Source organism: Vipera berus, assembly GCF_964194415.1.
Source record: "Vipera berus genome assembly, chromosome: 1".
Classification (NCBI taxonomy): Eukaryota; Metazoa; Chordata; class Lepidosauria; order Squamata; family Viperidae; genus Vipera; species Vipera berus.
In genome coordinates, this window is record NC_138202.1 from 275074180 (window position 1) to 275086324 (window position 12145).

A 12145-nucleotide genomic window follows, 5' to 3' on the forward strand; every position below is an offset into this window, starting at 1 on the left:
AAATACCAGGATGAAACAGACTGGAAATGAAGTTTACTAAGAAATTGTTAAAGTTGCTCAGTATATTTAGCTGGCCAATGGGAAGATCGAGTAAAATATGCTACAAATATCTAAGTTTGTTATTTGGAAAACAGGCACATTTGTTTTGTGTTAAGAGAATGAACAGGATGAAATTAAAAGATAATTCATGCTGAACATTAGGAGGCACTTCCTCTTGTGAAGAGATGTAAACAGTGGGTTTGTCCTTTGAAAGAGCATTCTCCCCAGAGACTCATATGGCCCCAACCCTCTAGCCTTCCCTAAAGGCATTGAAGACCTGGTTGTTTCCCAAGCATTTGGGTCTCGGGTAGATGAACTGTAAGTGGGGCCAACTATTTATCTTTGAGTGCCAGGGGATATGATTGGTGGGTTTGTATGTTTAAAACATGTAAGCCACCCATAGCTTACATAGGTGACATGGGCGGTTCTATAAATCATATAAATAAGTGAGGAAGTAAGTGAGGCTTCCCCTTCACTTGATCTTTTCATAGGACATCAGAATGGAGAACTATTGGGAATGGCAGAGGACTCCTAAACTAAACAGAATGTGAATGTGAGACTCCATGACTATAACTATGGATGATTACAGTTGGGGTAGGCGAAGCAATGAATCATAACACCAGCATGCAGTGTATGGACTTGCATCAGACATCATGATGTAAATACATAACCGCAAATATGCAAATAATGCACATATCATTCTGACATGGTGGCTTGTTCTACCTGTCTATCCCTTCAAGTCCACCATTTTATGATTCTGTAATATTTCAGAGCTTCCTCTTGGTCAATTACCCTGAAACTTAACTGAATGCTGCTGGCAATCCGAGAGATAATTTTAAAGCCTATTTTAAGGTAATGGAGCTTATTATGGTAACAGGCATTTGTTACTCACCACTCCCCTCCCCACAGTCTCCAACTATTTCCATTTTTTAAGATTTTGGAATTAAATAACTTTAATACAGTCTGAAAAAATGTTCACTTTTCTATTTATATAGGGGTTTGACTGCTGTGTAAGGCTTCATTTGGTAACTATAGCTACTTGTCAACAAAGTTTGTTAGGCTAGTAAACTCTTCAAGTGAGAAAGTAGTGACATTCCAGTGGAAAGGGTGCACTGAATGCAACTGAACCACAGCTCGAGGTTGTGTTTAGGGTTGGTGTTCTCATTCATGCATAGATCTCCTTGGCATTTGTTTGCACAAATTTAGTCCAGACATAATCTTTGGTTTTATTGCTTGGCAATAAAACATAAAGACTTGGCAATGGAAAACATAAAGACTTCCTAAAATAAAGTATGTGTCTAAGACTGGTGGTTAAATGGAGTTTACTAGAATTGCCAGTTGCCGCTCCCATCTTTGATAGTTAGAGTACATTCTATAACTAGTTTATGTCTTGAAATGAGAGGAAATAATGCCTCCAATGGAAAACAGCTCTGTTAATGTTTAAATAATTTTTAAATCAAGCAAATCAAGAATGGGGATGGGGTTAATAAGTAAATATAGAAGAAATCAAGGATGCTTGTCTCAATGTCTGAAAATTGCATTTCCTGGCAATTTCAGTCTTTTAAAGCCTCTAGGCTAGTTCTTACTGAATTTAATCTTTTCTTAGCAAGACATAATAGAAGATTTCAAGGAACAACTGAGTCAGAGATTCTCTAAACAACCAATAGATTATAAGGTAGTATGCAATCAATTTTCTCTGTGTAGTTGATCCTGCTGTTCAGATATCAGTATAAATATCCCTGTTCCACTAAAGAGAGGACAATACTTGCCATTTTATAAATGAAATTTTAGTTCCAATCTTGCTTTGTAACAGACTATTTATGTAAGCCTAAGTAAGCATTACCAAGAAAAACCACATTATTTCTCTCTTTTCCACTGTCCTTGGGTTGGATTTTAAACTGTTGGCTGATTAGGGCAAGAATATATCCTTAGTAAATTTCCAAGCACTTTGGTAACAGTATATAAATAATAATAATAACAGATTATTCCTAGAACATACCATTTCCTTGTTGAGGAAGTTAATTTTTGGGGGGAACCTTCATTTTTTAAAATATACATTCTGAGGAAGAGGAGGAGGAGGAGGAGGAGGAGGAGATGAAGAAGAAGAAGAAGAAGAAGAAGAAGAAGAAGAAGAAGAAGAAGAAGAAGAAGAAGAAGAAGAAGAAGAAGAAGAAGAAGAAGAAGAAGAACAACAACAACAACAACAACAACAACAACAACAACAACAACATACCCACACAAATGAAGAGAAGGCCATGTTTCTCTGTTTGATAATATCAAGTTTGGGGAACACTTTTCCAATGACTAAGCACCATCTATATATGGTGAATACATACTCTTCAAGCAAGTCTTATTCACTTTGTACCAGTAGGCTGTACATCTTAAAACACACCCAGATCCTTTGCTGCTCTGGATTTCAAGAGAAACTCTTAACAAACCATTTCTCCACAATCTTCTGTATCCCATTTCTACCAGGCTGCTATGCAGGGCAAAGTTATTTCTTATGGAAGGAAAACACATTTTCTAATGCATGAAGGATGAAAATACTATTCAGGGAAATTAACCAACAAGGTTAGGGCCCAACTGAGCAGCTTTATAGCTCACTGTTATGTCCCATGTCCTCCTGAGTTGTCATTCAGTCTCCTGTGATATGTTCCTGAGTAATTTTTCAGGGAAAGGTTCAGCCAGCCAAACTGGACAGCCTAGCAGTTACCCAAAGTATCAGTAATTTTTTCTCCTGCTTCTCAGGAAAAAAAAACATAATTATCCCAGAATTTTGAGAGTTTTCTCCTCCTTCCCCCCAAATATATTTACTACTCAGGAAGAAATTTTCAATCTGCAATATTCAAAATGTGTCCGATCAAATTATAGATGTATTTTACGAAAGGATTTTCTCCTCCTCATACCATGACATAAAATACAGTTTTAACAGAGCGGTTGGAAACTTAAGAAAATGCAGGTTTCTTTTCGAAACTATAATTTTTGTGACTCCCTGATTAGTTTCTTTCAACAGGAAAGAAACAAGAAGTTTCTTCCCTCATAAGCTGTAACAATGTGCCCCATTAAATCATCAAACTCTTTCCAGATTTTATAGAACAGCACTTGACAGCATGAAATGAATGATTACAATATAATTCTATGAAATTTCATTGTGTCATAAGGTTGCAGTCTACCAGAAGTAATATCATGTTATTCTGCAAATTATAATGAGAATAAAATGGAGGTTTAACTCTTCCTAATTAACCTATGTCCTTATCTTATAATTATGTTAGCTTTCAATGGGTTAATATATTTCTGTTGACTGCTTTGAGATGAAATTTGAAGCCAATTCAAATCGTATAAGGGAGAAAAGATATTAATGCTTACTAACAAAGACTTTCAAAGATACTTATTCCCAAATACAGATATCAGTCACAGACTCAAAAAGATTTTAAATGTAATATATATTTTATTATTAAAAACCATTCATGCCTTGAATAATTATCTATTAATGAAAGAAGAAATAATATTTTGACCAACGACAATCAGTATTATTCTTACATTTTAAAAGAGAATAATTTCTTTGTGAACCATAAGGGTTTTCACAGTACTTTACAGTACAATACTAATGCAGTGATTAAATAAAGGAGAATATTCGTAGTTCAGGATTGAAGTGAGGTGTCCTTGGTGCTCTCAGAGCTTTGTTGTTTTGTTGCAGACATTTCATTAACCATACTAGGTAACATAATCAGTGCTAGTGATGGGCAATAAAATGTCTTCAAGAAAATAACCAAGCTCAGACAGCACTAAGGGCAGTGATTAAAACGAGGTATAGGGTCATTTAATGGCTTTTACATGCTAACCTGATTCCTTTCTGTTATCTTCACCTTTCTTCATATACCTCTGTTTTTATGCTTGAATTGCTCCTAGGTTACTGTTTTCTAAGCTGAAGAGGTGTATCATTGTATGAACAGGAGCATTCAGGACCTTTTAGGTTTTTTGTGCAGATGTTTCATGATTTTATGTCTTTCATCTTTCTTCTTCCCAAGTTTTTTTTTAATTTGTACTTGGAAAAACCCATTTTAAGCACTATATAACCAGTCATCAAAGGAATAAGAGCAGTATCAGAAAAGTGGGAAACTTTCCAGGAACATTGAAGAATGGAAATGAGCAGATAACTAGGCAACTAAGACTAATATTTCTTCAAAAGAGTTGAAAGTAGGAGTTAACAGAGAAATGTCTGGGTATTTTGGCTGAGAACAAGCTGTCTCCATACACTTCAGTTATTCATACACGGCTGTTTTCCCCCGAGTATCAGACAAAGAAGTATGTTTGCCTTTACAGAAGAAAACTGAACAACAACAACAAAAGGTTAAGTTTTGAAGTCATTTGGGACAACCTTGTGGTTATTTTCATGCTATGTTATTACTAAATTAGAATAATGTATGTTTGTTATTATATATCAAGTTGGCATAATTGTTCAATATGTGCTGTCTTTCTGACTCATGAAGTTCCAGAGGTTAAAAAGAGCTGAAAAGGATCTACCGCTTAGATCTCAGAAGTATGATAGGCTCCTCCATTAATTGATAGTGTTAAGACATCATTTGATAAAATAACGCCAATAATCAGATAAACTACTGTATGTCAAGGGTAATATTGCCATATTGCAATACCTCCTTCAAAGACAATCATTTCATGAATGGCCATCACTTGGCGATGCTGTAAGAATTGGTTCTTGTAGTGGTCAAGGTGGTAGACTAGATGTTTTCCTCGGGTCATTTCCCTTACATTATATGGTTCCATTATATCTCCAATCTCCTTTTTGTGTGTGAAAAGTTGTGCAGTGTGCATATGTCAATCTCATGTTCTTACAGTAAGTTGACACAAAGAATAAAGGGACAAAAGGGGAGTGTAGTTGATATCTTTTACACCATACATTTGAGTTCTCTGAGTAGAAATTCAACTGTAAACATGTTTCTTCACATTATTTCAGTGAAATTTGTATCCAGGAATGTGTAGCATTATGTACTTAAATTCTTTAACAATGCATCCCTCTTTAAATTAGTTGGGGTTATTAAATTACTTTTTATTCTAATGGAAATGACTAACATTTTTCATTTTGGCCAAGCTGAGTTATTATCTATTTAAGAATGATATATAACCATAAGAAACTAGCACATTACCTTCATATAGGTTATTACCTATAAAGCCCTACATGGCCTGGGTCCGGGTTACTTGAGGGAACACCTGCTGCCGGCATCAAATGCCCTTCGTCCAGTGCGCTCCCACAGGGAGGGTCTGCTCAGGGTTCCGCCGGTGAGAGATTGCCGGCGGGTGACACCCAGGGATAGGGCCTTCTCAGTGGGAGCGCCTGCCCTCTGGAACCAGCTGCCGGTGGAGCTGAGAACTGCCCCCGACCTCCGATCATTCCGCCGGGGCCTGAAGACCTGGCTCTTTGAGCTCTCGGGCCCAGGCTGAGGAGAAATTTTAATTGGGGTTTTAATTGTGTACAGGGTCAATTTAATATTTTTTAATTCGGTTTTAACTTTTGTATGTTGGATTTTTTAATTCCCTGTAAACTGCCCTGAGTCCTCAGGGAAAGGGCGGTATATAAATATAACTAAATAAAAATAAATAAAATATTTTGTCTGTGAGGAGAGGTGGTAGGAATGAGGGAGAAAGTTTTTAATACAAAATATCTGCTATTTAAAAAATATTAGTCCCATCTCCATTTGAATTGGGTCCAAGCAACATACCATTGGTATGTCTTTCCTGCAAATCTGAGGATTTAGGATCAAGAAATGTTTGATCAAGAAATGGAAGCCTCTATTGGAATCTTATGTAAGATCAGATAGTAGATTTGTCAGATTTTGCTGAATCTAAGAGAGCTATTCTTGTTCAGGTTGTCCTCAATTTATGACCACAATTGAGATCAGAACTTCAGTCATTAAGCAATGCAATTATTAAGCGAGTCGTCATCATCATCATCATCATCATAAGTTGGAAGGGACCTTGGAGGTCATCTAGTCCAACCCCCTGCTTAGGCAGGAAACCCTATACCATTTCAGGCAAATGGCTGTCCAGTCTCTTAAAAACTTCCAGTGTTGGAGCATTCACCACTTTTGGAGGCAGGTTGTTCCACTGGTTAATTGTTCTAACTGTCAGGAAGTTTCTTCTTAGTTCTAGGTTGCTTCTCTCTTTGATTAATTTCCATCCGTTGCTTCTTGTCCTGCTTTCAGGTGCTTAGGAGAACAGCTTGACTCCCTCTTCTTTGTGGCAGCCCCTGAGATATTGGAACACTGCTATCATGTCACCCCTCACCCTTCTCTTCGTTAAACTACACATACCCAATTCCAGCAACCGTTCCCTATATGTTTTAGCCTCCAGTCCCCCAATCATCTTTGTTGCCCTTCTCTGTACCCTTTCTAGAGTCTCAACATCCTTTTTAACATCGTGGTCACCAAAACTGGATGTGGCCTTACCAAGGCATTGTAAAGTGATATTAGTACTTCACGTGATCTTGATTCTATCCCTCTGTTAATGCAGCCTAGCACTGTGTTGGCTTTTTTGGCAGCTGCAGCACACTGCTGGCTCATATTGAAGTGATTGTCTACTAGGACTCCGAGATCCCTCTCACAGTTACTACTATTGAGCAAGGTACCACCTATACTATACCTGTGCAGTTGATTTTTCTTGCCTAAATGTAGAAACTTACTTTTTTCACCACTGAATTTCATTTTGTTAGATAGCACCCAGTGTTCGAGTCTGTCCAGATCCTCCTGTATTTTAAGCCTATCTTCTGGAGTATTGGCTATTCCTGCCAGCTTGGTGTCGTCTGCAAATTTGATGAGTTCTCCATCTATCCCCTCATCCAAATCATTGATGAAGATGTTGAAGAGCACTGGGCCCAGAACAGAGCCCTGGGGCACCCCATTACACACTTCCTTCCATGTAGATGCAGTTCCATTGAGGACCACACGCTGAGTATGGCCGGTCAGCCAGCTACGAATCCATCTGGTGGTGATGCTATCTAACCCACATTTTTCTATCTTCTCAAGTAGTAGGTTGTGATCTACTTTATCAAATGCCTTACTGAAGTCCAAGTAAATTATATCTACAGCATTCCTCTGGTCCACTAATTTTGTCACTTGGTCAAAGAATGTAATAAGATTTGTCTGGCATGATCGGTTTTTGACAAACCCATGTTGACTTTTAGTGATGACTTTGTTTGCATCAAGGTGTTCGCTGATTTGTTGTTTGATTATCTTTTCCAGAATCTTCCCAGGTATTGAGGTAGGGTTGATAGGTCTGTAGTTTCCTGGATCTATTTTTTTCCCTTTTTTGAAGATGGGAACTACATCAGCTCTCTTTCAGTCCTCTGGTAGTTTCCCAGTGCTCCAGGATCTTTGAAAAATATAGTTCAGTGGCTCTGAGATCACGTCTGCCAGTTCCTTGAGAACTTTGGGGTATAATCCATCTGGTCCTGGTGATTTGAACTCGTCTAGACAGGTGCTCACTTACCATTTTCTTGCCTATGTTAACTTGCATTTCTATTCTGTTTTTTATGGCATTGGTTTTGGTAGGTTGGACTGCTTTTTCCCTTTGTGTAAAGACAGATGCAAAAAAATGAGTTAAATAGTTCTGCTTTCTCCCTGTTGCTTGTCACCTTCTTGCCATTTCCCCCCACTAATGGACCAATCATCTCCTTAACTTTTTTCTTCTTTTTTATATGTTGAAAGAAGCTTTTTTTGTTATTTTTGACTTTGGTCGCAAGCCTTAGTTCATTTTGAGCCTTAGCTTTCCTCACTTCACCTTTGCAGGCATGGGCTATTTGCTGATATTCTGCCTTAGTTATGTGCCCCTCTTTCCACTTCTTATACTTGTCCTTTTTATCTTTCAATTTATCAGAGAGTTCTTTATGCAGCCATGCTGGTTTCTTTTGAGAGCTGTTGTTTTCCTTGGCACAAGTGATAAGAAAATCACATGGGCATTAAGTAAATCGGCTTCCCTCAATGATTTTGTTTGTCAGAAGCCAATTCAGAAGTCACAAATGGTAATCACATTTCCCTGGAATGCGGCAACCATTGTAAATGCATGCTGGCTGCAAGCACACAAACCATGATCATGTGACCCCAGTGACAGTTATAAGTGGTCTGGTAACACCGGCCATAAGTCACTTTTTTCAGCACCATCGTAACTTAGAACAGTCGCTAAATTAATGGTCATAAGTCAAGGACTCATTTGGATGGTATATAGTCACTTCAACACCCTCTCTTTTCATGGCACCTAAAGCTTAAGGATGATGGTGCCATCTAAATGTATTGATTTTGGTCAGAATATTCAAGAAATGACTTTCTATGTTTCCTGTTTAGTTGTTTGAGAAATGGGACTCTCTTCAAACTTTTATTTCATTGGTTATATTATTCAGTGTGAAAAACCTGGAGAAGTGAGTGGCCAAATGCACCATTAGGAAATAAGAGTAATGGGAATGATAGGAGCGCAAAGTTTAGCTGCTTATGCTTGAAGGGAAAAATGATTCCAATAGTCTCGTCTGCATTATGTTCCCAGCACACAGTTCCTTTCAGGTATGCATAAAGCCTCTCCTGAGGTGAACTCAGCTTCTGGGGATTATACAGACACCCTAATATTTGTGGTTGGCATCAATCTACCCCTCCCAAATTTGACAGTTCCTTGTAATGAATGATCATGCTTCATTAGCTTGGCGAATTGTCACTCCCAACCAGAATGATATTTTCATGTGTTGACTTGTACTGCCGCTACCCACTCACTAATGTTGGGATCTTGGTGTTTGCTGACTTTGGTTTTCTTCTTGCAAACATTTTTTAACCAAACTAGGTTATTAAGATCCCAGTGTTTCCACCCTGAGCTATTCTCCAATGTTGAACTCACTATTGTTCATTTTGCAGGCCTGGCTCGGAGACCAGACGTCACAATGGCAGAGAGCGAATGTCTAGCACCAATGAAAGGGGAAACCTGTCTATGGAGTCTACCAAGGAGACCCGCTATTGTGCTGTTTGCAATGATTATGCCTCTGGCTACCATTATGGGGTTTGGTCCTGCGAGGGCTGTAAAGCCTTTTTTAAAAGGAGCATTCAAGGTAATGTAACATTGACACACCCGACATGTAACCTTCTTGTTCATTCTAATCAAGTAATGAGAGTGTTGTTTATTACTGAACAGACTGAAACTGTGGATCAGTATATGGCTGATACAATTAAACTTTTAGAATAAAGAAATAAACTAAATAGTTCACAGCATATTAAAATGCATATTTAGTCTCTGTTTAACATATACAGTGTGAATAGATTGAGGTGTTTAAGCATGACTTGGAAATTAAAAAAAAGACTACTCTGGACTATTATCTGTATTTAAATATTTTGTAAATAACTTAGATTTGTAAATGACAAATGTAATCTCAAATACCCATTTTGCTTTTTTCTTCAATACTTGCCTGCCCTATCTTTGTGTAATGCTGCTATTACAGTTCATATAACAATAGTAGACAAAATAAATACAGGACTATCTAAAGGAAGCTTTCCATGAGGTGATTCCCCTAAAATGTGGGACACCTACTGTACAAATCCCAACTCCAACTCAAAACTGGAAAAGGCTTCTAGGAAGTCCTCAAACTGTTTGCCAAAATGAGGCGACTGCTTATGAATTGACCCAAGTAAGCTAATTATTATTGGAGAATTCTTAATTCTAATGGTAGCCAGGTAGATGTTTGAAAATACTAGATTCTTATGCCGAACTATATGTAGTCCTCAACTTAACAACAGTTCATTTAATGACAATGGCACTGAAAAAAGTAACTTATGACCGTTTTTCACGCTTATGACCGTTGCAACATCCCCACGGCCAGATGATCAAAATTCAGACACTTGGCAATTGACTCAAATGTATTAGTTTCTGGGGTCATGCGACCACCTTTTGCAACCTTCTGACAAGCAAAGTCAATGAGGAATCCAGATTCACTTAACAACCATGTCACTAACGTAACAACTGCAGCAATTCACTTAACAACTGTGGCGTGAAAAGTCATAAAATGGGACAAAGTTCACTTAACTGTCTCACTTAGCAACCAAAACGTTGGACTCTATTGTGATTGTAAGTTGAGGACTATCTGTATTACCAGCTTGATGGTAGGTTTCCCCCTGCCCCTCTCTTTCTTGGCCTCCTCTAACCATCCTGGGCAGACTTTCAGTATGAATGGAAACTGAAAGCCTTGCAGTCTTTAAGGTAGAAACAAAAAACGTATATGGAAGAAAAAGTAAATACATGAAAGAACAAAAACATACATTTCTCTTCCTCTGAGCTGCTCTTACTAGCCCAACTATTGTTTCTTGATTTGGGGATGAACAAATTGTTGCTAACACCACAATCAGTCCTGCCTTTCCGTGATTAATAATTTTAAATTCCTACTTACTTTCCATTGCTCAGCACTTCCCCCTTTTGCCTTTCTCAGGAGAAGCTTCCTGCAGTTGAATCTATTACTGTCCACTGTCTTCTTAAAGTGACGCTTCTCAAGTCGTGCACTATAATCTGCTTACAGAGATGATCTTTTTTTTTAAAAAAAAAGTACATCCCTTATACTCTAGTAATTTCACTGCTGCTTTAAGACTTTCTGTTTCATCCAAAAGCTTTTCTCAATTGCCACTAAGGGGTGCCATGTGTATTCTTAATATACTCTCACGTCAGTACATGTTGCTTTTAATTGATTTTCCATATCAACACGTAAGAGAGTAATCTCAAAATGGGAGAATGTCGGATAAGTGAAAATAGCAATCTTGTGTATGTGCAACATTTACTTTATATATATTTACTCCTTCCCTGGCGAATGTTGAAGTTCCTGGACTAATAGAATAGTGGTGAAGTCAGTGGACCCTGAAATATTCTTATCCTATCTCTGCAATAAACTCAGCAATAATGATGGAGTTCATAGGGTTGAGGAAGAGGTTAATAACCAGAGAAAGCTCACGAAGCGCATGTTGATAATCTGGAACATGAGTAAAAAACATTAAAAGGATTGTGAAAATGATTTAGAAGGAAAGTTTTGGAGTTCACATGAGTACAGGACTTTTCTGATGCTCATTAAAGCACTGGTGTCTTTTTTCAGGCATCCACATGAGCTGAAAAAAGCTGCTGATTTGTGTGCTTTAATACAGAGCAGAGGGATTGTGACATGAAAAAATGAAGCAGTTCTTCCAAATGGTTTTTAAATGTATATCTATTATATTCCTTAATAGAAACAGGAAATATGTGAACTTCAGTTAGCTAGAATGTGTATCTGCACTTCTTTCGTGTAATAAATGGGTAACAATGAATAGTCTCCTTAATATTTTCAATACAGTAGAGAAGCATCACCTCATGGGAACCAGTTGCTGCTACTTACTTACATGAATTTAGTTTAAAGTAAGTTTTTAGCAATTGAAAGGGGATCAGATTATTATATTACCTCACCCTCATAGAAGTATGCTCCATGGTTTCAAATTTTCAATTCTGCACTCATGGAAGAAAGTTTTTGATATTATATTCAATCATATTCTCTTTCTGAAAGAGATGGCTGTCATTATTCAGCTCCTGAAGTACTTGAAAATCATTAGTTGCTTGAGGTACTTCCAATCTATGGATCTTCATATATATATTTTTTCTATTTTCTTACAAGTTGTGAAATCAATCAAGGCAATACCCACTGTAACTTTCACAAGATATTCAAGTTACAAAAAGTTACTTAACAACAGTATCTTGAAAGTTCTCCAATTTATCTTGGAATGCTTCTGCTCTTTCTGAACAGAAGGCTATGAAGTTGAAGACATGAAGTCATCCATGACAATTTTTGGATGAGATACTTATTGTATTATTGTCTTCTTTCTTCACAGAAGAAATGATGCGGAGAAGGAATATGTGTAGTCTTTTATATCTAGTTGTTCTGTCTGGTTTTATTTATTTATTTATTTCTGTCTTTCTGGCTTGAGAAAGTCATTAAGGAGGGAAAGATGGAATATCTGCCCAATGTACTTTGGTTTTTTAGGGTGTTTTTCCCCAGTCTTTATGTAAAATATCTCAAGTTCTCATGGAGACAATATTCTGGTAACATGGTCTAGCT

General features: G+C 37.5%; 1 protein-coding gene across 1 annotated transcript in view; it reads left to right on the plus strand.

The window, feature by feature from the left end:
• Positions 1-12145, plus strand: part of ESR1 (estrogen receptor 1) — a gene marked incomplete at both ends in the record, with an annotated part of 164273 nt that overhangs the window by 26992 nt on the left and 125136 nt on the right. The window contains one exon of the mRNA XM_081314948.1: positions 8946-9136. Coding sequence (XP_081171074.1) covers positions 8946-9136 — 191 coding nt within the window. The remainder of the gene's footprint in view (positions 1-8945; positions 9137-12145) is intronic.